The sequence below is a fragment of the Prionailurus viverrinus genome, chromosome E3 (assembly GCF_022837055.1).
Source record: "Prionailurus viverrinus isolate Anna chromosome E3, UM_Priviv_1.0, whole genome shotgun sequence".
Taxonomy (NCBI): Eukaryota; Metazoa; Chordata; class Mammalia; order Carnivora; family Felidae; genus Prionailurus; species Prionailurus viverrinus.
Window position 1 is genome coordinate 41,800,439 of NC_062576.1, and position 25,967 is coordinate 41,826,405.

Genomic DNA, 25,967 nt, shown 5'->3' on the forward strand with positions numbered 1-25,967 from the left:
TTCAGGTTCAGGATTAGAGAATTTCCTTAACGTTGTTGACTTCCATCTCTTTCCTCACTAACCCACTGAAAATCTTGGTTCTCGACGATGCTAACATAATGACTCACTTGCTTTTTTCTCACATTTCACTCAGGAGTCTCAACAACACAGCATTACCATTTACCATACAGTCACTGAAAATGGTTTACTTTTTCCTCGGCTTGGTCCTCTGCACATACCCTCCTGGGGACGCCCCCTCCAGCAGCTATATTCCATGTGGCCAGGGTGGTGTCACCGACTGGGTGCCTGGCTCACTTGTCCCACTTGACTTCCAGTGTTTGGGAATTGACTATTTGTTGTTTTATTTTATAATTATGTAAAGTGTCTACACAGTTTCAAAATCCAATCAGCAAAGAAGGTACATTCAAGTAAATGTGGTTCTGTCCTGATCCTTCCGCTGTCTTCCCTTCTTCCCACTAAAATTAACTATTTGAAATTTATTTTTTTCTTTTAAATATAATAAGCAGTTGGGTTTATAGATTTCTCTCCCTCTTTATTGTATACTATGCAGTTTTACAGTTTTTCTCGACCTTGCTTTTTATTTTGCTCTGTGTCCTCCCCCTCACTCTCGGGGTACACAGAGAACGGGGGGGGGGGGGGGGCACCACTTGGCATTTCCCGCTGTAGGTACCACGGTTCACTCCTAGCATGGGCACCCGGCTCCTGCCCAGCTTTTGTGGGTAAACTGGATAGGAGCCTAGGTCTCCCCAAGTCCGTCTGACTTGTTCTGGGGAGGTCTGGGGTGGTCGCCTCCAGCACTGTCCGCTGGGGCGGGGTGGGGGGGACCTGGGGCTGGCCGAGGCCCCGGCAGTGGCAGGCTGGACCGGCAGGGGGAGCCGTCTGGGCGCGGTCTCTTGCAGGACTCCTACCCGAGGTTCCTGAAGTCTGCCGCCTACAAAGACCTGCTGGCCGAAGCCGTGATTCCCCCAGAAGCCAAGAAACGGTGAGCTTGTCCGTGCCCGGAGCAGTGCAGACCCGCAGTGAGGCGGGCAGGACCTCACGGCTGCCCCGTGCTCAGGTCCCGTCTTGCCCACAGGGTGTTCCCGTTTATGCGGAAGCTGCCGCATTCAAGCCCCAGCCCCGCTCTGCTTCCTGCCGCCACCTCTGGGGAGCCTGCGGCTGCCGCCGGTGGCCCTGAGTGTGGTGAGGGGGGCGCCTAAGTGGGCATAAGCGCCACCCTCACCTCTTGCCCAGGGTCCTGGCCACTTTTGAGAGCCCTGGCACGGGCGTCCCCTCATGCCCAGAGGCCCCGGCCTTGCTGTGGGGCACACAGACCTCTTGGGCTCCCCCCTTTGCCCTTGTCCAGCCCTCTCGACGCCTCCCCACCTCCAGAACCATGAACTGCTGGCAGATGCCAGGTGGGCCTCCGGCAGGTGGCACTTGTCATAGGAGGAGATGCAGGCCGCCGGGTGGATTTCCCCGGGGCGCTCCGCCCAGTGTGACCCTGTGGGGACCCCACACCACGTCCCCGCTTCTGCTGGGGGCGCCTCAGCCTTCCAGCCAGCCTAGAGCCATCCTCCCGCGTCTCGCCTACACTCTGGCCGCCACTGTGCACGTCCCAGGCCTCATGGCCCAGGGGCGCCTCTGGCCGGTGTCCTGGAGGCTGTGGCTTCTCCAGCAGAGTTGCACAGGGACGGCCCCAACGGCCCCAGCCTGGTGACAACTGGTGCCGGCAGGGGCGGGTGGAGCCCTTGGGGGAGGAGGGGACGCCAGACCCGGGGCGGAGGACAGTTGGTCCTCTGGGAGCGCAGCTCTGTGGGGCCAGAGGGAGCGGCGCCCCCCTTCCTGCTCCCACCCACGCCCGACGCGGAAATAAAAGACCCTCAGCTCTCACTCTGAGCCCCCTTTATTGTCCAAATCGTGGAGCGTGTGCTGTGAGGCCCACTGGTGGGGCGTGCGCGTGGGGCGTGTCCGCGGGGCGTGTCCGTGAGGTAGGTCGGTGGGGCGTGTCCGTGAGGGTGCCTGGTTAGGCGTGTCGGAGAGGCGTACCCAGTGAGGCGTGTGTGTGCGTGGGGCGTGTCGGTGGTGCGTGCACGTGGGGCGTGTGCGTGAGGGTGCCGGTCGGGCGTGTCGGAGAGGCGTACCCGGTGAGGCGTGTGCGCGGGGCGTGTCCGTGAGGCGTGTCGGTGGGGCGTGCACGTGGGGCGTGTGCGTGAGGGTGCCGGTCAGGCGTGTCGGAGAGGCGTACCCGGTGAGGCGTGTCCGCGAGGCGTGTCCGTGAGGCGTGTCGGTGGGGCGTGTCCGCGAGGCGTGTCGGTGGGGCGTGCACGTGGGGCGTGTGCGTGAGGGTGCCGGTCAGGTGTGTCGGAGAGGCGTACCCGGTGAGGCGTGTGGCGCGTGAGGTGTCTGCGAGGCGGGCAGTGGCGGGGGACGGTGGGGGGGGGGAACGTCCAGGCGTCAAAGACGTCGGCACGCAGGGTCCCACGTGGGGAGCAGAGGACTCAGGCGCAGACTCGGGGGTCTTCAGAGGAGACGGTGGGGAACGGCGTCCGTGCTCTGGCAGGACAAGGATGGCCGAGTGCTCCAGTGGGGAGGGCGGGCCCTTGGTGCCGGTCAGCAACTCCTGGCCAGGCCCGAGTCCCAGGGAGCCTGGCGTGGGTCAGGGCCCCAGAGCGATCGGAGGCACAAGTCCGTGGAGCGAGATGCCCCCCAGTGCGGGCCTCTCCTGGAGCCCGCGCCTAACCCCTGCCCCCGGCCCCGGGACCTGCGGGGATGGGGGATGGGGGGTGGGCGGGGGTCCCTCCCGCTCAGGCTCCTCCGGCACTGCTGCGGGCGGCCTCCAGCCCTGCACCACTCTCGGGGATTCTCGTCCGTGGACTTGCCACCACAACCCTGCGGGGCCTGAGGCTGTGCGGACTGGGCGGCTTCTCTCCGCAACGAGGGGCCTGCTCCGTGGCAGAGGGTGCCCCCCGCGTTGTCCCTCCCAGGCTCCTGTCTGTGCAGCTGGGAAACGGGCTTTCCATACCTACGTGCACACAGGAGCTTCCCGCAGGATTCTCGGATAACCACTCTCACCTCGGTTCCAGAGCTGTGTCTCCCTGAAGCCCCCCCTGCCCAGGCTCCTGCCGCCTGCACAGCTGCCCTTGGAGTACACAGGGGTGCTCAGGGGACCCTGCCTGTCCTGCTGGGGGCATATCCACGTCCACAGGCTGGGTTCCTGACTTGAACTGGAGAGACCAGGGAGGGGTCTTCAAACCTGAGCTGCACTTACAGGCCAAGAAGCAAAGCTCCTCGTGCCCCCACTGCTGATCTGGACGGGAACTGGGTAGAGGGTCCCCCACCTCTTCCGTGATCCAGCAGCCTGACGAGCACCAAATCCCCTTCACCCCTTTGGAGCAGACACACATGAGGCGCATGCTCTCAGACAGTGCAAATCATTTATTCCGGCTTCTTCCGGTGGTACTCAGGGTCATCAGGGCACACTGAGCCCCACAGAGCACCGCGGTAGGCCTGGGGCACAGCAAGGCACAGAGGTGAGTCCTGCATCAGGTGACACTGCCAGCCAAGGACTTCTGAGCACCAGGAGGAGGCCAGGCACTGGCCAGGGGTGTGGGGACCCCCGAGGGACAAGCAGCTCCAGTGTGTGTTGAGGGGGTACAGACTGACCCCAGTGTGGGCCTTACGGCCGGTTCCTCATGACATTCACAGCACAAGGGTGAAAATGCCCCTCAGCGCATCCATGAGCAGCAGGCCAGCCTCACGGCTCCAAGGCATCCCATTCCTCACGGGCCTGTCAAAGGGGCCCCCAGAGCAAGTGTCCACCAACCACACCAGAGTCTAACCCCCCCTTTGCTCTGAGAAAGGCCAGAAGCTGGAATGGCCTCAGGGCCCGGCTGTTGCCCTGAGGCCACTGCAGGCCCCAGGGAGATGTGCAGACAGGGTGGGTGCAGATGGGACGAGGGAGGGGACTTCTGTAGGCTGGGGCTCTTCCCAAAGCCCCGGCCCCTCCAGCCAGGTGTGGACCAGTGAGAGTGGTGCTGTAGGGCCCAGCTGTGCCCAAGGCAGCCCAGAGAGGCCACGGTGAAGGCAGCCGGCCATGAGTAGGACCCCAGTGGGGCAGAGCGAGGACCTGCGGGGACGTGGTGTGCGGCGCGTGAGGGAGAGGCCCGGCCATCCCCTCACCCACGCACGTCCCTGGGCACGACGGAGACGAGAGGGGTCAGCGTGCAAACCGAGCGAAAGACCGATGTCCCACGGTGTTTAATCTCAGCAGCTGGAGCCTCTCGCACCTCGCTGGCCACCAGGCGTCTAGGCCTCGCTGCGGTACCGCAGGCGGGAGAACCGGTCCCGGACTGCCTGGTCACTGTTGGGCCCGCCCTCGGCCAGGCGAACCACCCTACTGCTCGGGACGAGGTCCCGCACCTTGTGCTTGGCTACAGAGACCACGCCAGGAGCGTCTTGGCGAGTGGGGCCCGTCAGGAGGACGTAGGCAGCGTGGCGGCTTGGCTCAAACAGGACCGCTACAGGAGACACAGCCGTCGCGGCAATCAGGACCAGCCAGAGGAGACCCGACAGGAGGCAGGCCCTCGGCCCACACGAGGCCGCGCTCACCTTGGAAGGCAACGATGTTGGCGGAGATGTTGGCCAGCTCCAGCAGGACGCCGGGCACAGTGGGGTGGAACATGTACAGGCTGTGCTGGGTGTCTCCGGGCTCCTAGAGCAAGAAACGGCAATGGAGCGTGAAGCTGATGAGGCCCGTGGCTGTCACCAGCGCCAGATCGGAGAAACTAAGCGTCCTGGGCTCACTGCCGGGCCATGTTGTGCCTGCCGTCACAGGACACCGTGACAGAGCGACCCTGCCCAGAGCTGTGTCCACAGGGTCCTCCACTCTGCACCCACCTTCCGTTCCTTTTCTTCTGACCTGACCCCAATCCTTCTCAGGAATGCTCTGGTTGGAAATCTGCGCCTGCCCTCCTTGACGTACCCCCGCTTCTTCCCCAATCCCCATCACCTGCTTGAGGCTGACGTTGGCCCTGGCCTCCTTTGTGGCCCACCCACCGTCCCATGGCTTCTATTTATGTGTGCACATGCAGCCACCCATTTAGCTCCCGGGTGCCTCAAGGCAGCACCCAAGCCTGGCCTCTGGTCTCTGGCCCTGGCATGGGCGTGTCCCCTCTGCGCCTGCCCCACCTGTACTGTCTGGTTGGTGCCCATCAGCTCGTGGAGACCCCAGAAGAAGAAGGCTGAGCGGTGGTCTGCGGTTGGCAGGCTGGCGGACTGCGGGTCCCCGGGGAGGCCCGGGAGGGCCTGGTTCCATAGGACGGCCCCTGTGCTGAGGTCCAGGAGCAGGATCTAGGGTGGGAGGGGGACAGTGTAGAGGGTTGCAGGTGGGGCTTGCACAGGCCCACGGGCCCCAGCTAGGCCAGCCCCGGAGGAGCTACTCCCCGAGGGCCACCAAGGTATCTCGTTGAGGCCTCTCCTGTTCCGGCTCAGTCTTCCAGAGCGGCCCCGTGGGCTGTGCAGACTAATGTCCCTCAACTATGAACAAAGGTGGGGCCTCGAAAGCAGGTGCAGCCAACCTGTCTGTCAATGCCGGTTCCATTTTCAATGACCACAGCCAAGGTGTCAGGTTTGTAGTAGCCAAGGATGGGTCTTCTGCAAGAAGACAGGGCAGGAGAGTTCGCACAGGACCTCTGTGAGGAAACACCTGGGAACTGGTATACCCCCCGGTCTTCCCCTTGGCCACACCTGCCCACACCAGGGCCAGCACGGAGGCTGAGGCCAGGGCTGAAAGGACTGCACCAGCTCCTCCAGTGCAAGAGGGGTGACACGGTGTCACCAGGTGATGGGCAAGAGGCTTTGGGCAGAAGCACACAGGCATCCCCCCGCCAACAGCAGGCCTCGTCCCAGGGCTGCAACCAAGGGACAGGCTGAGCGCGCCTGGCCTGCAATCGCTGCGCGGTTCCTGGAGAAAGACACTGTACCTCAGGACCCGGGCTGCGCTGAAGATCCACCTGGGTGCCAGCTCCTGCCCGTCCAACAGCACACAGGCTTCTGAACTCACGAGGAGGAGGTCCTCACCCACTTTCCCTGGAACGGTCATCAGGTAGCGGATGGCTCCAGGGCTAAGGGAGGAGAGAGCCAGAGGCATGCGGCTGGGACACAGAGGTAGGCAGGACCCACCCCCATGGGCTGCTTGCTGGGCTGAGTCTCTCCAGCTCCCAGCTCAGCCCACGCTCCCTGCTTCTCTGGTTTAAGAGGAGTCAAGACCCTGGCTGTGTACAGAGATGAGGGTGAGCCCACTGTCGGGGACCTACCTTCCCCATTGGCCTTGTCTGAGATGCTGTAGGCCCGCTTCCTGAGTCTGAGCCCAGGGCAGCCCTGGAGCCCAGCACCAGCCAGGGCCTCGCCCCTTGGCCTGCTCGACGGTTCCAAGCACTGGGACGGGACCACCTGTGCCATCCGCCACCCAGACCAACCTGTGCCAAAGCAGCCCGTGGGTGGTAGCGTTGAGCATGCCCTCCCAGAGCGGGTCTCTCTTCAGTGGGCTCCCTCTCCCGGTCACCGTCTCATGGAGACCCTTCACAGAGCGACCACAGAGGGAGCTTGCTGTTGGAAACACAGAAGTGCCTCGAGTTGCTGCTGGCAGGAAGGAGTCCCCTCACGAGCCCTGCTGCCGGGACACAGGTGTCCTCCTTGAGCCTTGGGTGCGGAGACCCTCTGGTTTCTGAGCCTGTCAGTGACCAACTCGTGTCTCTCCTGTAAGGGTAGGAGTTGATATGCCTCCCCACGGTCCCAACCCCACCCCCAATCTGCTTTCTCAGAGGGGCGTGGCTTCCGTGAGAGGGACAGTCCTGGAAACGGCAGGCACGACATACCGCAAGGGAAAAGGATGTAGTGAGCACCCATCCTGGTGACATGGAGGAGGGAGCCACTGGTCCCACCCACACCAAGGCTGCCTCGGTGGCCAATCTGGTGACCAGTGCTGCCTGAATAGATGTAGCCGCTAACCTGTAACACAGAGGAGAGGGGGGTAAAACCTTCCTGGGAGACGCTGGCAGCCCCATGCCAGCCTACAGGGCCCCACCCCCAAGGCTGCGCTGGTCCAAATGGCTCTGCCATTCTTGGGAAGGCCCAGAAGCTGCCCAACAGGGACAGAGCCGCCCCAGCCGGCCAGTCGGCAGGTACCAAGAGCACAGGGCCCTGAGTGAGGCCCCTGACCAATGGTCAGACCCAAGTTCTGCCAAGAAGTGAAAGCAGACCGGGGCACCTGGGTGGCTCAGTCGGTTAAGCGTCCGACTTCAGCTCAGGTCACGATCTCGCGGTCTGCGAGTTCGAGCCCCTCGTCGGGCTCTGGGCTGATGGCCCAGAGCCTGGAGCCTGCTTCCGATTCTGTGTCTCCCTCTCTCTCTGCCCCTCCCCTGTTCATGCTCTGTCTCTCTCTCTGTCTCAAAAATAAATAAACGTTAAAAAAAAAATAATTAAAAAAAAAAGTGAAAGCGGACCAAGGGCAGAGAAGAGGCCTGATGGTGAGTGGGCCGCGGTGAGCCAGCTGGTGGGGGGAGCGGTACCTCCTTCTCCTCCTGGGTGAGAACCAGCAGGTCTGGAGCCCCGTCAGCATCGACGTCAGGCAGTTGGAGTAAAGAGCTCAGGATGGAAGCGTTCCCTCCAAAGCTACTGGGGTGGCTCCACAGGGTCTCCCCTAAAACCAAACACGTCGCTTGAGCGCTGGCCTCCAAATCCCCTTCTGCCTCGTCCTGGCAGTCGCACAGCACCCACACGGAGAAACAGAAACGCCCGCCAGTGGGAAGCCAAAGGCAAGGGCAGCGTGCACACCACTGGCTGTCCAAGATGCGGTCACGCACCAGGGTGTCAGAAGCATTGTTTCTGGAACCAAAGAGCTCCGTCTTCCTTTGTTTTTCATCCATGTCTTCTCACGTTTGGTTCTAGAACATCTGAAGGCCAATCCTGACCCTCCCGCCTGGATGGACAGGGCTTGACCTCGACACTTCCCAAGCGCCTCAGGACCCCTGACTACCGCTGGGATCACAGGTGGACCCCTGGCCTCCATGAAGGCGCCTGCGCACAGAAGGCAGAGAAGGAAGGTGCGTGCTTATGGCTGGACCCACAGAAGCCCAGCTCCGACAGAACAGCTTCTTTCTTACCCAGGTACAATCCTGTCTACGCTCTTTCTTAAGACGAATTCCTCTGTTCTTAAAGTTTTCCAGGCTGCTCTTTGTTTTCCTCTATACCCTCAAAACCACAACTGGTAAGGGAAATGCTAATGCTCAGCACATCTAGTGTCAAGGCGCAGAATTCCAGAAGTCCCCGGTGAGGGATGGGGCTAACCACAGCCTGTTACATTAAGGCCCGGGTACAGACACCGTGCATCCAGAGCCCTGGGAGGCCAGGACCTCCCCTGTGGGCTCAACCCAGGCGCTGGCCTGGGTGCTGCGAAGGGCAGCCCCTCTGAGCTCCCCATCTCTGCTGGCCTGGCAAGACTGAACCAGGAGGTGCCAAGACAGGGTGAAACGTGACGGCTACATCAGGGTAGCAGGGCGTGACTGCCAGGAAGCGGTGTCCCCACGGAGGCTCCCTCCCACTCCGGGAACCGTGTTCCCTATCCCGCCCACTGGCCCCGAGAACACGGCTGAACCTCCTGAGGGCTGCCTGGTGTGGGACCTCCCGTGTGGAGCCGCCTACCTGTGAACACGTCCACAGCGACGAAGGAACTGGGTCTGCCCACGAGAATGCAGGCAGACGATGTCCTGCTGCCCTGTGGCTGTGGGACAGCACACTGCACAAGGGCGCCGTCCTGGGCTGCGGGCCTCTCCCAGAGCACACTGCCATTGGCCCCTGACACAGCGGCCACAAAGGTGCAGGGGGAAGAAAAGCCTGGAGGGGAGAGACCCAACTCTGTGGGGCGTGACAGGCCCTCTTCCCCACACCCCACTCCTGGGCCCAGGCCGCTACCACTGGGCTCACGGGGACCCTAGTGCTGGCCCCATGGGGTCAGGAGCCGCACGGAGGCCAGGGTGCTGGGACCAGGGCTGCCCCCTTGTCTCCTCCTAGTCCTGCTGGGAAGGGCAACGTGCCGGGTTACAGAAACGCCACCATCTGTTTTCCTCAAAGGTGGCAAAGGGGGGAGGATCCCTCCACCCACAGCAAGTTCCTCCTTTTTCAGATAAAAACAGTTACCTTCGTCAGCGCAGGACAGGTTGGAATTGTTGCTGCTGTTGGTATTTTTATACAGAAAGAGAACGTCTTGGATCCTGTCCCTGTTTATGTCTTCTGTAGCCAGAAAGTCATAGGTGACTGAGAAAGAAAACCACAGAGTATAGTCCTCAGGCCGTGCCCGGTGTAAAGGCCAGGCCAAGTCTGACATGACTCACTTCCTTTTTTTTTTTTTTTTTTTTAATTTTTCTTTTCTTTCCTAAGTCATCTCTACGCACAACATGGGCTGGGGCTTGAACTCACAACCCTAAGATCAAGAGTCGCACACTCTTCCAACTGAGCCAGCTGCACGCCCCTGGCTCAACCTACTTCTGGGCTCCCTGAGGCTTGGCGCCAGTTAGCACCTGCCAGCATGAGGCCGCCATAAGAGCAGCGGCTTCTTCCGAGCACACATGTCCTTCACGAACACGACAGATGAAATGTCAGGCATCAGCAGGACGCTGGGGTGCACAAATGCGTCCTCTGAACACCTTTTATTCAGGAAGGAATCCCTCCCGACATCAGTCTGGGGTCCAGGAGTCCGCACCCCACTACTCGTCAGGGTCTACGTCTTCCCTTCGTTCAAGGACTCAAATCAAACACCGAAAGAATGAAGCTGGGCCCTTCTCCTACACCATATACAAAAATGAACTCCAAATGGATCAAAGACCTAAATTTAAGAGCTTCCTAGAAGAAAATATAGAGAAAAGTCTTCCTGACACTGGATTTGGTAATGATTTCTTGGATGTGACATCAAAGGCACAGGCAACAAAAGAAAAATTGGGCAAATTGGAGTTCATCAAAATTTAGAACTTCTGTGCATCAAAGGACACTGGCAAGAGTGTGAAAAGACAACCCACAGAGTGGGAGAGAATATTTGCAAATCAGTTATCTGATGAGGGACTGATACCCAGGAGAGAGAACTCCTGTCACTCCACAACCCAGTGTAAAAACAGGCAAAGGACTCAAAGAGACACGTCTCCTAAGGAGAGAGAGAAATAGCCATGGCACCCGAAAGATGCTCAACATCAGCAGCAATTAGGGAAATTAAATCAAAACCATAAGGAGACACTACCTCATACTTTTACCCAAAATAACGGACAACAGGGACTCGATTCCCACACAGCCAAGTTCACTGCATTACTCACAGCAGCCACCAGGTGGAAACATGCCAAGTGTCCACCAAGAGAAGAAGGGATAAACCAGACGCAGTCCACACACAGTATATAAGATTCTCCCATAAAATGGAAGGAGATTCTGACACCTGTTACGACACGGACAAGCTCGAAGGGCATTACACTCCGTGAAAGCAGCCAGATACAAAAGGGAAAATACTGTATGTACAGAGTTTCTGTTGAGATGATTAGAACTTCTGGAAAGGGGCACCTGGGTGGCTCAGTTGGTTAAGTGTCTGACTTAGGCTCAGGTCATAATCTCAAGGTTTGTGATCATGCCAGCAATGTGGAACCTGCTTGGGATTCTCTCTCTCCCTTTCCCTCTTCCCCTCCCCTGCTCGCATGCTTGCTCTCTCTCTCTCTCTCAATCTCTCTCTCTCTTTCTCTCTCTCTCTCTCGATAAATAAATAAATAAACTTTAGGGGGAAAAGTGGACTAGAGACCTAAGTTGAAGAGCTAAAACTATAAAGTTTCTAGAAGAAAATACAGGAAAAAAAAAATCTTCACGGCTTTAAATTAAGCAGAGTTCTTGGCACCAAAAGCATGATCCATAATAAAAAATATATACCTGACTACATCAAAATTTACATCTTTTGTGCTTTTTTGGAAGACACCTTCACAAAAGTGCAAAGACAAGCCACAGACTGGTTGCAAATATTTGCAGATCATGTATCTCATAAAAGACTTGCATCTACAATATATAAAGAACTTGTATAACTCAAAAATTAAAAAATCGTATCTTTCAAATGAGCAAAAGGTTTGAATAGACGTATACCAGAGAAGATTCAAGAATGGCAGACACCCTGTGAAGAGATGCTCAGCATCGTTGGTCACGAGAGAAATTCAAATTAAAACCACGACGGGATACCACTTTATATCCTCTGCTGGAACCAGAAAGGCAGATAACAACAAGTATTATCAAGGACGTGGAGAATCTAGAATCCTCTCCAGCCCTATATAATTATACAGCTCGACATTTACCAGGAAAGCTAAGCATGAACTTACCATCAGCGTCAACAGTTTCACCTCTAGCAACCCACCCAAGAGACATGAGAACACGTGTCCGTGCAAAGACTGTCCGTAAATGTTCACAGCAGCGTTAGCAAAGCCTAACGATGAACAACCCAATACCCACCAATGGGTGAACAGATGAACGATGCGGCCCACCCCCATGGAGGAGCCCTGCTCAGCACCAGAAAGAACAGGGGGACATGCCGTGAATAGGGGGACAGACTTGTCTCCGTGTGGGAGGCCAGGCTCCCAGATACAGGTCTAGTGGCTTTGTTCATGTGAAGTATCCAGAAAAGGCAAGTGTGTGGACACAGACAGCGAACAGTGGCTGCCTACGTTGGGGGAAGGGGAGTGGGGAGGACAAGAAATCTTGTCGGGATGAGGGAAATCCGCTACAACTGGAATGTGCTGATAGGTGCACAGGTGCTCTGTGAATTGACTAAAAATCACTGAGTCCTATACTTAAAACAAGTGAATCTTTTGACATATAAATTATACCTCAACAAAAGCTGCAAAAATAAACACAGAGACATACATTATTCCTCCTTCTCAAAATGAAGCATGAAACCTGAATAAAACGGGCTGTGGGGGTTAGATGAGAAACCCCCTCTTCCGCCCCTGGCCGCGGTCACGGAGCCTTGGCGGTGCCCACTCGTGTGCACACTGCAGGCGCCCCCACCGTGAGATGAGGCAGAGTGTCGAGTGGGGCTGACTCGATGGCTTTTCATAAAGGCCACGATTCCACACTGTGGATTTCATGAGAGACACCGAGTGTGCTGGATCCGGCTCAGCCGCCCGCAAGTTAGCCGGAGGGCTTCAGGAGACCGGGCTCCCAGATCTGAGGATTTCAGTTCACCACGGCCTCCCCTCTATCTGTGCTGCCCGGTGCTCTGTTTTATTAATTTTTAAAAATTCCAAAATGTAACCAAATGGGCGGCTTTCCTTGATTGACCCAACCCATCCTTCCTAAAATGAAAGCAGGCCACCACGCTGCCAGGGTCGTGCCCCACGTTTGCCGAGAGGCTGCTCTACAGGCCTTACGGTCCCAAGAAAAACCTGGACGCGGGACTGGCAGCCGCTTCGGGCTGATTCTTGCTTGCAGGCCACCCTGGACTTCAACGCTCCCCTCCGCCCACTCCCAGGCACACCTGCTGCATTGTAGTAGACCCTCCATGTCCCCTGGGACGCGGGCCGGTCCGGACAGGGGATGATGAACGAGACCACGAACACCACAAAAAGGCAGACAAACAGTGAAAGAAAAAACGCCACTGTCCGGCAGCCGGAGAGGCCGGGCTGCCGAGGCAAGCCTTTCAGGTTGTCCTCCTTTGTCGTTTGGCTTCCCAGATTCTCCTGCAACCTCTTGTCTTCGTTCTTCAAGGGATGGATTTCAGCTTCTAAGTCCTTGCTGCCCATCATCGCGTGCACATCCCAGAGTGCCGCTCCTGGTCACTGCGTCAACAAAACAGGGACAGTCAAAAGGTTGCCGCACCGGACAGCCGTCCGGGGCTCCGCTGCGTTTGGCCTCTCAGCCCGGTTGCAGCCGTGACTGCGGGCCACCGGCCCAAGAAACAAAAGCTCCACGAATGTTTAGGGTGTCACAAATCCCACCTAAGAAAATCTTTAATTGGCAGACCGGTTGTGTGGAGCCAGCGGGCAGGGAAAACTTTCACCCCTCACACTCCAGTGTCTCCTGCCTGCTGACGCCGCGGCAAGCCCAGGGAGGGCAGGGCGGGGCCGGGGCCGAGGCTGACAATAATAAACCCATGTGTCACACATTAACAAGCCTGGCCAGCGCAGGTCTGGGCACGCCCGACCTGCCTCCCACCAGCCTGAGGTACCGATGGAAATGGTGGCCCATGTGGGAAGGTTGGGGTAGCTTTAATTTAAAAAAAAAGAGAGAGAGAGAGAGGGGTGCCTGGGTGGCTCAGTCTGTTGAGCATCTAACTCTTGATACCAGCTCAGGTCGTGATCTCGCAGTCATGAGATCGGACCCGGCACCGGGCTCCACGCTGAGCGCAGAGCCTGCTTGGGATTCTCTTTCTCCCCCTCTCTCTCGCTGCCCCTCCCACTCCCGAATTCTCTCCCTGAAAATAAATAAGTAAACATTAAAAAAGAAAAGAAAAGGAAGATGACAAGTGTCGGTGAGGATGTGGAGAACGTGGGACCCGGTGCAGCTACTGTGGAGAACAGTCTGACAGCTCCTCAGACGTCTACACAGAGTTACCCTATGATGCAGCAATGCCACTTGTAGGTATACACCCGACAGAACCGAAACCAGACTCACACAAAAACTTGTAAACAAGTGTCCATGGCTTCGTTATTTGTAACAACCCTAATGTCCCTCAACAGATGGATGCAGCAAACGCGCAAATCCACACAATGGAATAGTCTTCGGCGGTAAAAAGCAATCAGCACCGACGCCTGTGGCGACATGGATGAACCTTGGAAACATCGAGGCTCCGTGAGGTGCCCAGACTCCAGACTCGGCGCGTGGTATGACTCCGTTTACGTGAAATTGTTCGCAACAGGCAAACCCATAATGGCAGAAAGGAGATGGCTAGGTACCAGGGCTGGGGACAGGCAAACAGGGGAAGACTGCTAGTGGGTGCAGGGTTTCCCACTGGGGTGATAAAAACGGTGGCCATGACTGCAAAACACTGTGAATGTGTTCCATGTCACTAATGGTAAATTTTAGATGTTAAATGTTAAGTGTATTTTGCCACAATTTAAATAAGAAACCAAACGAATCTGTGTGCATTCTCCTTAGTGTAGAGACATGATTTTTAAGGTCTTGGAAGTCAGAAAAGGTGTGCCTGTCCAAGGTAATGAGTTGGACACAAGAGAATCAAACAATGACTCATGACCAAGGACCTCATTAAACGCAAACAGCTGGCATGGGGTGGGGGAGTGGGGCAGGAGCGTCTGGAGGAGTAGCTAGGGAAAGAGCGGAAGCAGAACCTGGGATCAGGCCTGACCTTCGGGAAAGATCTAGATGCTGTGTCTGCAAGGGAAGGATAGTGGACGCATTTACAACACACATTCCTTTGGCAAAGGACAGAAAACCGAATGAGAGATCGGAATGCTAAAATACTCCATTTTACAAGCTCTGTCTGTGACGTTCTCTTACTTCAGAGCTTTAACACACAGGTCAGGAAGCTCAGGGTCTCTGAGCTGTAGCTGCCCTTATCTGTCAGAAGCAGGGTGTCCAGCAGGGCACAGTGGGAAGGCACCCCAAGACAATGTAAGAGCGAGGCCTCCATTCAGAGTGACACAACTACTCACAGGGAGCCTACAGCCCTGGTTTCCCAGACCTACCTTGTGGGAGGAGCCTCTGGACAGCCATGGGCCCGACTGCTGACCAGTCTGCCCAGGGAAACTGCTTTCAGGAGCCCAGGCGACTAAGGAGCATGAAGCCGCTGGTGACATGCTCTGGCTGAGGGACGCAGGTCCTCCCTGGCCCTGGTTCTTGGCCGTGGTTCCACCTAAGAACCACTTTCACAATCCTGATGCCACACCCCGACCACACCCCGAGTAAATCAATCTGGGCAGTGGCTCCAGGCAGGAGCTGTGGTTAAATGCTATGCAAGAGATCCCAGAGCGCAGCCAAGTGGAGCAGTACTGGCCACGAAGTCTGCCTTTCTCTGGCTCTGGTCACTCCCCTTCGCCACTGGTGACAATGAGATGTTGTCTCCTGTCTTCTGGCCCCTGAAGCAGAGGGAGACCCCACCTCCCACTGCCAGCCTGGAGGGAAAGCACAGCAAAGGGGGAAGGACTTCTCCCTTCAACCACATTGCTGGACGGTGTTTTCTGGGCGTTCTTTTCCTTGGAATTCTTGGTAAGCTTCAGTAGAGCAAATCCAGATGCAGACCCCAGCCTAGGAGGCTGGACTGCTCCTTCCCTGATCAGTCTCTGAATCCCTAAGCTACAGGGGTCCCTAAGACTAACAACAGAAGACAGTGGCAAACAATGATTATAGATGTTGTTTGGAGTTTTAAGTCAGCAGTAAATACACATGATACATCTCCAAAAGGTGCAGAAGTATAAAGCTCACTCCCTTCCGTGGCCCTCAGGCTTGAGGGGAAGCGTGCTACTGGTTTCTTACGGCTCCCTCCAGAAATATTCTGTGCACTGTCAGGCATAAAGTGTGTTTTTAAAATGTGACTGGAGCAGTTGGCCTGTTAGCTCAGTTGGTTAGAAGAGCCGAGTGATAAATCCGAAAATTATGTGGAAACTAAGCCCAGACTATTCCCTTGTTTCCCCTGCATGGTTTACGTTGCTAAATGAGACCAAATGGTGCATCTCATGGCAAGAACAGAGGGAATATTGCCATTTTCTCAATGACCTGGCTTTTGATTGGGAGCCCAGCTGAAAGAACGCACATTTCCCCCACACCACTGCCTGTTTCCGTGACAAGACTTAGAAGCAGAAAGGGAAAAAAAACCTCCATATGGTCACCAGTAACAGGAGGTCGGGTGATGTGCCTCTTGTCGGCATCTACAACCTGGCCGTGCATCAGAGACGCGGGAACAGGAGCCCAGGGCTTCCAGAGGTGAGCTCCCCTCCCCAGAGGCTCAGCTGGGAGTAAACCATTACCGCTGTGGGCTAGGCAAGCAGCTGTAGGAGACATTTTTGTGGGAAGCATCATTTGAAATGACAGATGTTGGCGTCTAAAACTGAACCAGCCACTAAGACATGTGCAAGGGCACAAACTGGTCTGAAACTGGGGTGCCTAGAGGGCTCCATAGGTTAAGCATCTAACTCCTGATTTTGGCTTGGGTCGTGATCTCACGTTTCATGAGTTCAAGCCCCACGTTGGGCCCTACACTGACAGCACAGAGCCTGCTTAGGATTCTCTCTCTCTGCCCCTCTCCAGCTCTGTCTATATAAAACAAACAAACAAACAGCCAGCAGCTTTCTCTGCTGTTGGTTTTAAAATGTAGCCATTTGACTATTTTGATTTTTATTTTTTTTAAAGTAATGTGTGTCTGACATGGGGCTCTAACTCACGACCCTGAGATCAAGAGTCACACACTCCACCAACTGAGCCAACCAGGTGCCCTTAAAAACCGTTTTTTTTTTTTTTAAGTTTATTTATTTATTTTGAGGGGTTGGGGAGGCGCAGAGAGAGAGAGGGAGAGAGAGAGAATTCCAAGCAGGCCCCACACTGTCAGTGCTGAGCCCAACACAGGGCTTGAACTCATGAAACCACGAGACAATGACGTGAGCTGACATCAAGAGTCAGATGCTTAACTGCCTGACCATGCAGGCGCCCCCTATTTTAACTTTTTAAACACATGTATCTTTCAGCAAGTGCATTGATGGGTCTATTATTGGTGATACTGGCTCAATAACCTCTTGTGGTTGATTATAAGTCATTGGACTGAGATAAGCACTGTAACAGTACATGTTGCTAGTTATGAAATCGTCATAAAGAGAGGGGGCTCGTGGGTGGCTCAGTCAGAGTGTCTGATTCTTGACTTTGGCTCAGGTCATGATCCCAGGGTCGTGGGATTGAGCCCTGCACTGTGCTCCATGCTAAGCATGGAGCCTGCTTGGGATTCTCTCTCTCTCTCTCTCTCTCTCTCTCTCTCTCTCTCTCTCTCCTCTGCCCCTCTCTCTGCTCATGCTCTCACTCTCTCAAAACAAAACAAAACAAAACAAATCATAATCATAAAGAGAACATTCTGTCATGCTCCAGAACCTGTATATACTTTGGGCCGTAAGAACTGACAGTTTTGGGGCACCTGGGTGGCTCAGTCAGGTAAGCGTCTGACTTTGGCTCAGGTCATGATCTCATGGCTCATGAGTTTGAGCCCCATGTTGGGCTCTGTGCTGACAGCTTGGAGCCTGGAGCCTGCTTTGGGTTCTGTGTCTCCCTCTCTCTCTGCCCCTCCCCTGCTCATGCTTTGTCTCTCTGTCAAAAATAGATAAACATTAAAAAAATTTAAAAAACTGATAGTTTTATAACTTTGTAAACTGCTATTTATGTGTGAAACAAAGCAGGAAAACATATTGAAAAGGGGTTATGTTTACATAGGACTTACATAATGTGTGATTTTTCTTAGATGTAAACATTTTTAGTGCATATCTATGGACATTAAGTAAAATAATAACACAATTCCAGTGTTGTGCATGTTGTCAATGACAAAAATAAAACCAATATGAAAGTTTTAAAAAAGAGAAAGATTATTAGCACCAAAATAAAAGAATTAATTTCTTTCTTCTTTTTTTTTTTTTTTTTTAAATTTCTTTTTTTTCAACGTTTATTTATTTTTGGGACAGAGAGAGACAGAGCATGAACGGGCAAGGGGCAGAGAGAGAGGGAGACACAGAATCGGAAACAGGCTCCAGGCTCTGAGCCATCAGCCCAGAGCCTGACGCGGGGCTCGAACTCACGGACCGCGAGATCATGACCTGGCTGAAGTCGGACGCTTAACCGACTGCGCCACCCAGGCGCCCCTTAATTTCTTTCTTCTTAATTTAAGTCACGAGGAAGGGCACAGTCCAGCGGGGCGGCTGGACCTGGAGGTTCACCCCCTATCTGGGGCATATTACCTAGCCTCTGTGTCTGCAAGCTTCTTCCTTGCTCAAGAGATCTTAGCAAATTTAGATAGAAAGGCACTTTGTTGAAAAGAGACTGGACTGTACCCAGATTGATGGGAAGACTGGAGAACCACGTTCAGGACATGAGTGGACATCCAGGGACACCAGGTGCCCAAGACCACAATGAGACCACGGCCACGGGAGCGGTCCAGCTGGGAAAAGGCTCCCTGGCCCCCGGACACTGCATGGCCCCTCACTGTGGGCTCCTCCCAAGACAGGCTGGGCACCCCTCAAACCATCGGCTCTGCACGTCTCAGGCTGGGCTTTCCAGCATCGCAGGTGCCCTTCCCCTCCCCCCATGCCTTCACCTGGGCCCCAGTGAGGCCCGGCAGCAGGCACACACAGCACAAAGTCCTACAGAAAAAGAGAACAAACCCTATCTGGTATCCGGAAGGAAAAACTTCTTTCAAATGTGGAGAAGTAACACAAAAATGTTACATGTGGGCTACCTAGTCCTAGGCTGAGCCACCTCATTGCCTGACGACATTGTTACACTGTGAGCAACACCAAGGCCTCACCTTGAGCAAAGGGTTACCAGGGTTATGTTTATACTGATATCAATAACAAACAGTCCTGAAAAGTGAGATTTAAATGCGCCTTGTGACATCTTTGAAAATTCAAAAGGCTTCGTATGGAACGGGTGTCGGTAGGGCTGGGGCCAATGCAGAGGAAACACAAGCAGCTATGAATGGAGGGTTCAAGTGCAGGGTGACGGGACCACCTGGCTGGAATGTCCCGGGACATTCCAACCCCAATCCTTTATGACTCGAGGCTGAACCGGCTCCAGCTGCCATCTCTTTAAGAGCAAGCAGTCGCTGGATGTTCCTATATCAACCACCGGCTCCCTTGGATTACTCTGAACAATTTCTTTCTTCTTCTTTTCTTAATCATTAATAGAGTTCCAAGACTTTGTCCCAGTGAAATTAAAGATACTTTATAACAAGAGCACCTGGGTGGCTCAGTGGGTTAAGTGTCCTACTGTTGAATTCGGCTAGGGTCATGATCTCATAGTTTGTGAGATAGAGCCCCATGTCGGGCTCTGTGTTGATAGTGCTGAGTCAGCTTGGGATTCTCTTTCTCTCTCTCCTGGCACCCCTCCACTCCCTCTCCGCCCCTCCCCCGGTTGCAGACACACACATTCTCTCTCTCTACATAAATAAATTAAAAAAAAAAAAAAACCACTTCATTAACAAATAAAAGATACTGTGATCCTTCTCTGAAGGTTTCCATTCTTTGAGAGAAAACTAAGTAGGGACCACACACCCAACCCAATAATGTAAGTTTATTTACCTAAAAACAGCTGAGGTGGACAGATGGAGAGAGGATAACCCCACTATCGACTCTTTCAGGAAATGACAGTAAATTACATCCAGCAGCTCTTCGCCTCTAGAACCCTGGAGCTGAGCTGGGGTCTCTAGGGCACAGCACAGGCACAGCCGCCTCGTGCAGAAATTGGCTGACTAGGAAGGGATGGGGGAGCCGGTATGGAGCAGTGGTCTGGGAGTCTTTTGTCCTGATGGGTCAGTTCTGTATCTGGATTGTCCTGCTGGCTGCACAGATACCTACTGGTGATAAAAATTCGCACAGACACACATACAAATGAGTGCATGTAAAAACTGGTGAGATGGGAGGGAGGGAGGTCTGCACCCTAGCTAAGTGCTTTGTGCCAAGGTCAATTTCCTGCTTTTGATAACTGTTCAGTTATGTAAGACCTTTGGAGGGCATGAGGACGACTCTGCATGATTTTTGTAACATTTTGTGCGTCTATAATTAGTTCAAAACAAACAGTTAAAAAAAAGAAAGCCTTTGGCAAGAGGGCGGGGGTCAGAGCATCATACAGGCCAAGAGGAAGAGCCAGCTTCCCCACAGGCGGCAGTGGTGACGCCTCTAAGCTCCCTTATGTGGAGCTCTTTTGTTCTAACGCCAGGGAAGTCTCTGTGCTTTGTTTGGTTTGGTTTTGGTGGAATGTCAACAGCAGTGGAGTTCTGCGGTGCTTCTGATCCAAGAGCGGAATCTCTGACCTGCCACAGTTCTCTATTTCAAGACAATGCCCTAAAAAAACAAAAACAAAAACAAAAACAAAAACAAAACAAAATAATGCCCAGCTTTCTGAAAACCACCGCAAGCAACCCTCTCCCTTCCCACAGTGGCAAAGGAAGATACGTGTAGTTCTACAGCCTAACTCGCTTACAGAGGTTCCCCAAAACACGCAGAGCACAAAGCAAATGCCGGAGTTCGTAAGGGTCATGAAAGCCCAACAACATAGTGACAATGTAAGTGCCCAAAGGACGCGAGATTTCGCTGCTGAGTATCCTGCATCCTCTACCCAGCACACGAAGGCTTGCTTCAGAAAGGAGGTGTGGAAAAGAAAAGAAAGAAAGAGTGTGTGCACTCTGGAAGATTAAAATCAGGCATAAGCCAATAGCCAAAAGGTTTCTCAATCCCAGTGTAATCCTAACATGACGTATGGGTGGGGTCCCAGAGTGAGTACTTTGCACATTCCTATGACTTCTGTACACTTCTCAGTCTTTCTTGTGCAGAAGGAGAAAACTTTCAAAGGAAAGAACATAATGTTTCTCGATGCAGTCTTACCCCAACCGGACGCCCCGCCTGGTTTTCAGCCTCGTCTTACTGCATACCTGCACCCTTCCCTGACACAGCCGTGCCTTCAGCCCTCCGCCACCTGGAGAACCTGCAGGGCGAACAGAGATCTGGTGGAGGATCCGGGAATACGATACAAGATTCTTCTCTGCTGGAAGCAGAGAAGCTTCCGGACTCCGCAGCGCGTGTACTCACTCTGGCCTGCCTTTAGGAGCAGGGTCAGCAGAGAAGTCTCAAAGCACCGGCAGGCAGTGCCGGGCGGGGTCTGCGTGTCACCTGTGGAGCGCCGAGGACAACGCTGGAGCCGAGAGGCCCACTTAGAAGGACAAACCTCCTCCCTCCCAGCTCGGAGTCTGGGGCACTGTGGGACACCTGGTCACGACCTAAGTAGGAGAAGTGGCTCAAAGTGCCACCCTGATCGGAACAGACTGAAAAATAAAGCGCCCAAGATTTCTCCCCAAACTGTGTATGTCTATGAACTCCAGGTTTTTTTCCCTTTTTCAAAATGCAACCTCTGTTGTTAAATTCCGCATAAAGAGAGAATAAGAGGGGTGCCTGGGTGGTCAGTCATTTGAGTGTCCAACTCTTGATTTCGGCTCAGGTCATGATCTCACGGTTTGTGAGTCTGAGCCCGGTGTTGGGCTATGTGCTGACAGCATGGAGCCTGCTTGGGATTCTCTCTCTCTCCCCGCCCCTCTCTCTTTCTCATTTGCTAGCACAGACTGATGGGTTTTAAATAACCACACCCACTTAGCAGAGGCCTCTGCCAAGTCCCACCTGGGGTCAAAATGTTCATCTATATGCTAGTGAAATTAAATGTGAGAAGCAGAAGGGAAGTCCTTGGGGACTGTTAACATATGTTAGCACCGATTCAATAAATTCAAAAGGAAAACATTCCATGTTTGTGTGCGTATGTGTGAGAGAGAGAAATGAAATGAACACTTTCCAGCTACCAAAATGGAATTAAGACCCTTTTATCTAAAATAAAAGCTGTTGGGCACCTGGGTGGCTCAGTCGGTTAAGCGTCCGACTTCGGCTCAGGTCATGATCTCACGGTTCGTGGATTCAAGCCCCGCGTCGGAGGCTCTGTGCTGACAGCTCAGAGCCTGGGGCCTGCTTCGGAGTCTGTCTCCCTCTCTCTCTGCCCCTCCCCTGTTTACACTTTGTCTCTCTCTTTCAAAAATAAATAAACATTAAAAACACAAGAAGAGATCTGAATCTTTATCTCATTTGCATCCAATATTCTTTTCTGCTACTTCTAACAAGTTGCTGATCCTGAGGACAGAAAACAGAAAATGACTCACAGTATTTTTGAGACTGTCATTGACTGGAATTTTCTCCCATAAATTCTGAGTTATCCATGGTAACTAGAATCCTACTTTTTAATTTAATTTCAAGTAAAAAGCAAAGCAACGAAGAGAAATGTGAGAGATAAAAAAGAAAATGTATCAATATGAGACACATCAAGGAAGAAGGTACTCTAGGACAGCCTGGAGTGACATGAACATGTCTGGTTTCTCCCACACATCACTTTCGTGGCTCCAGGGAGCCACTGTGGGTGTGTCTGTTTAAGGCCACCGTGGCCGCCACCCCTGTCCTCCACCTGAACACGGGCTTTCCATCCAGGTGGAAACTCTGATCACAGGGAAGAATGAAGTCAAACAACAGTCCAGGCAGATCATCAACATTTCAAGGGGGCAGGAAAACTACAGTATTTGCAGAAAAGGCGCCTCCTTATCCTGCAAAGGCTCTTTCTCTAGGAACAGTTTGCTGAGTCAGAGAGAAAAGAAAACTTAAATTAGAAAAGTCTCACCCTAATTGTTTTTTTAATGGACAAAGAAAGCAGTAAAATTCTGGCAAGGGCGTGGGCGCCTGGGTGGCTCTGTAGGTTAAGCGGCCAACTCTTGATTTCTGCTTCAGGTCTAAAAGGTAGTTGGTGCACTTAAAAAATCGTTTTAAACTAAGTAAAATTTTTGTTTAGTTTTAACTGCATGTCTTAAAGTCATAACTTTGGTTTTATAGGAGAATTTTGAGAATAACTTGGTACTACAGTTTTGTCTCTGCGAGGGAATAAGGAAGAGTGAGGGCCACTTCCATTTGCCATAACTTAGCACAGCCAAACGCATGCCGCCCATCACTCAGAAGAGTATCTCCTTCTGCCATTACTCAGCCTCACTAGGGTGACAATTTTACAAAGGGGACATTATTTTAATCAAGGGCATCTGCAAACTTAAATAAATAAAACAAAAGGAAGAAAGTGTCCTGGCACATTAAACAATGAGAGAGAAAGAGAGAGACAGAAATGCATTTCAGAGAGCAGAGGAGAGGCTTCGAGGGAACAGATAAGTTTTTGTTCTGTTCTGTTTTGTTTTTTTTTTTTAATTTGAGAGAGAAAGAGAGCAAGAATGAGCCCCCCGTGTGGGAGAGGAGCAGAGAGAGAGGGAGAGAGAGATTCCTAAGCAGGCTCCACACTGTCAGTGCCGAGCCCAATGAGGGGCTTGATCCCATGACCCTGGGATCATGACCTGAGTCGAAATTAAGAGTTGGATGCTCAACTGACTGAGCCACTCAGGCACCTCAGATGAGCTTTTTAAATGAAGAAAGCATGTAGGGAAAACTTGGGGAAAAGCTCTGATTATAGATTGACTTTACCATCTAGCTTCACCAGTCACAGAAACTGAAAGGATCTGTAAAATGGATGGCTTAAAAGAAACTGAAAGATCACCCACCACTGTATCACTGGGATTTTTTGCTCTTAAAGTCTGGGTGGGAGTATAGTACATTCATGTCTTTCTGCTAGGGCCCTCTTGCCCTAATTCACGCTCCATTAGATTATCTTAAATTTTTTTTCTTTTTAATGTTTATTTCTGAGAGAGAGACACAGAGTGCAAGCAGGGAGGGGCAGAGAGAGAGGGAGACACAGAATCCGAAGCAGGCTCCAGGCTCCGAGCTGTCAGCACAGAGCCCGACGTGGGGCTCGAACTCACAAACCATGAGATCATGACCTGAGCCAAATTCGGACACTTAACCGACTGAGCCACCCAAACACCCTCCGTTCGATTATCTTAAAGGTAAGAATCATACAGAACAGAATATTCTGTATCTCGTCACATATTCACTGCGCCTTTGTGCTGTCTGGCTTGTGAACTGCCTTTGCCCTCTTGGCTTGTGCTGTGACTTGACCAGGAAGGGTTACTGATTGTCAACACTTCCCATGCACTGGTCCTCCTGCCTGGGAAGCCCTCTCTCTCCAAGCCCCAGCTAGACCAGCGTCTAGCCTTAGGAAGTTCTATGTGAGCACCACTGATCCGGGTTAGCCGCCTTCCACCCCAGAGCACTCACGATGCCCCCAGGGCAGACGGAGAACCTTCTAGGGCCGGAAGGCTCTGTGGCACTCGCCGTACAAACACACGGTAGATGCAGCAAAGGTCAGTTAGATGGGATGGGAGCTCTTTGTGGGCCCCGTCCCTGGGCCAGAAGAGGCGGTAATGCAGCACGACTGTCTTCTGTATTTCAGGGACCATCTCTGCAGAGGCTTCAGGGGCTGTGATCGCTAACCAACTCTATAGCCAAGTGTCCGTAAAGCTGCTTGTTAGACACACAAGTCGTTTACGAACGTCTTTCCCATTAGGGAGCCTGTGTCATGGCCAAGAGTGGGCCAAATATTCTGGCAGCAGTTCAGCATGAGGCATTTGAGAGGCACCCACAATATCCAGCCAGGCAGCATGGAATGTTTGGCTGAGCCAAGCAGAAGGGAGACAATGACAGCTCCAGTGTTCTGTTGTTTACAGATGAACAAGTATTTCCTCTCTTCACCAAGTAAGCAATCTGAAAACCCAGAACAGGCCCTCACTCATCTTATAATGAGAACAAATTTTAAGGTCACAGTTCCCGGATAAAGGCAAATGTATCACAGCATATGCGGTCAGCGCGCACAAGCCTCCACACACAGGTCCCTTCCTTCACAACCGCACAGATTTTTAAAGTGATTCAGCACAGTTCACAGTGCCTCCTAAGTATAAGTTAAGGGTCAACACCTCTCTGCATTTCGGACAAGTAACCATTACACAAAATAATTTTTATAGTTTGTCCGGAAAATAGCACAGAGCAGCCTTTTTCCCGAACTCTAAGGTGGATTTTATTTCCTTTGACTGCCGCACCAGGCAGGACAAGCATTCTAACCAGTGCAGAAAAGGACCAGAGAACGGGTAAAACACACAAACATCCACTCGATAGTCGGGGCATTTCCATTTCATCCTTCTCTGCTCTGTATTTTGTCTTTAGCATGCTCTATATTTCGCTTATTATCTGTATCCTTCCGTAGAAATGGAGCTCATTGAGGGCAGGAATTCTGTTTCGTTGAGGGCTACACCCTCAGCACCTAGAACAATGCCGGGCACCCAACAGGCACTCAGTATTTGTTAATAGAAGCTGCTCTAACTGCATGCTCCCCGTGAGATCCTTCCAATGAAGGAAGTGGGGCAATCCGGTGGTGGCGTCGAAAAGACATTGCCAGCCACTGCGTGGAGGTGAGCGCATAACACAAGCTCCTTAGCTGAAATCACACGATTTCTAACAGCACCCGAAAGTAATTGCAATGACCTATTCTGATACCTGATCAGTGTGCTCAAGGTCAGACTGTCACCGCCAGTCGGTTCACAGGGCAGCAAGGAACTCTTTCACAGCCGCAGTGCCCTTTTCCGTTTCAAACTGTGCTTTGCTTCTTCTGTTCAGTAAGACAGATGGGGTCTGGGTGAGTGACCTCCCCCATACAAGGGTAGATGTCAGCTAAGCTTTGGGTTACTTTGCCGGTCTAACAGGCAGGTCCTGATGAGAGGACCTAGGGGATTTCTGACTCTGGTGAGAGAATTCTCACGCCCATTCTGTTTTCGTATTTTTAATTATATTCAGGCAACCGATGCAGCACCCTCAGTAACGCAAACAGTAAAGGCTGGCTTACTTACTGTGCCGCCAACGTGGGACGGGCAGTTTCTTACTGGGAGCAAATCTTGTCTTTAGGAAAACTGGGGCTTGAGCTGACGGCCACTGAAGCCCGGGCTGCGGGAGTCGGACCTGCTGACCCGCTGGGGGGAGGACTGGAGGGCTGGCTGGCTCCGGCGGCAGCCTTTCCACCCACACCGCTGCACGAACACGCGTGGGCCCGATGCTGAGAGAGGCGGGCCACAGCGTGGGCAGGGTCCCTTTGGGCTGCAGTCTCTCGGGGCCCGATCGCCGAGGCGGAGAGGTGCGATCGCCAGCGAAGAGGCGGGGCCCCGCGCGAGCCCCACCGCGCGCACGCGCGAGGAGGACGAGGCCGCGCTCACTCACCTGCTGGCGCACTCCTCAGTCCCGCCCCCTGACGTCACTTCCGGCCGGCCGGCCGGA

General features: G+C 53.5%; 2 protein-coding genes across 14 annotated transcripts in view; one reads left to right on the top strand and one right to left on the bottom strand.

Moving 5' to 3' along the window:
- The window catches only part of RGS11 (regulator of G protein signaling 11), a 30,507-nt gene extending 9,317 nt beyond the window's left edge, over nucleotides 1-21,190 (top strand). For 5 of the 7 annotated variants that reach the window (XM_047837696.1, XM_047837697.1, XM_047837698.1 and 2 more), the window contains 2 exons: nucleotides 900-982; nucleotides 1,076-1,872. In XM_047837696.1, coding sequence (XP_047693652.1) covers nucleotides 900-982; nucleotides 1,076-1,199 — 207 coding nt within the window. In that variant the 3' untranslated portion in view covers nucleotides 1,200-1,872. Of the gene's footprint in view, nucleotides 1-899; nucleotides 983-1,075; nucleotides 1,873-7,929; nucleotides 8,149-13,727; nucleotides 14,683-20,128 lie in introns of those variants that run through there. The other 2 variants (XR_007147656.1, XR_007147655.1) reach the window with 2 other exon arrangements.
- FAM234A (family with sequence similarity 234 member A) lies at nucleotides 3,403-25,682 on the bottom strand. 7 transcript variants are annotated; one of them, XM_047837693.1, is made up of 15 exons: nucleotides 25,547-25,664; nucleotides 25,197-25,308; nucleotides 20,574-20,673; nucleotides 19,272-20,033; nucleotides 12,527-12,827; nucleotides 9,178-9,294; nucleotides 8,683-8,874; nucleotides 7,551-7,681; nucleotides 6,858-6,990; nucleotides 6,459-6,588; nucleotides 5,964-6,104; nucleotides 5,559-5,634; nucleotides 5,170-5,331; nucleotides 4,591-4,693; nucleotides 3,403-4,499 (listed from the first exon to the last, which is right to left on the bottom strand). In XM_047837693.1, the coding sequence occupies exons 5-15, from the start codon at nucleotides 12,792-12,794 to the stop codon at nucleotides 4,288-4,290; spliced, it is 1,665 nt and encodes a 554-aa protein (XP_047693649.1). In that variant the 5' UTR covers nucleotides 12,795-12,827; nucleotides 19,272-20,033; nucleotides 20,574-20,673; nucleotides 25,197-25,308; nucleotides 25,547-25,664; the 3' UTR covers nucleotides 3,403-4,287. The 7 variants fall into 7 exon arrangements, with proteins under 7 accessions (XP_047693649.1, XP_047693650.1, XP_047693645.1 ...); XM_047837694.1 differs by lacking the exon at nucleotides 25,197-25,308 and having other exon boundaries at nucleotides 25,547-25,678; XM_047837689.1 differs by lacking the exon at nucleotides 19,272-20,033.
- Nucleotides 25,683-25,967: the final 285 nt, after the last annotated feature.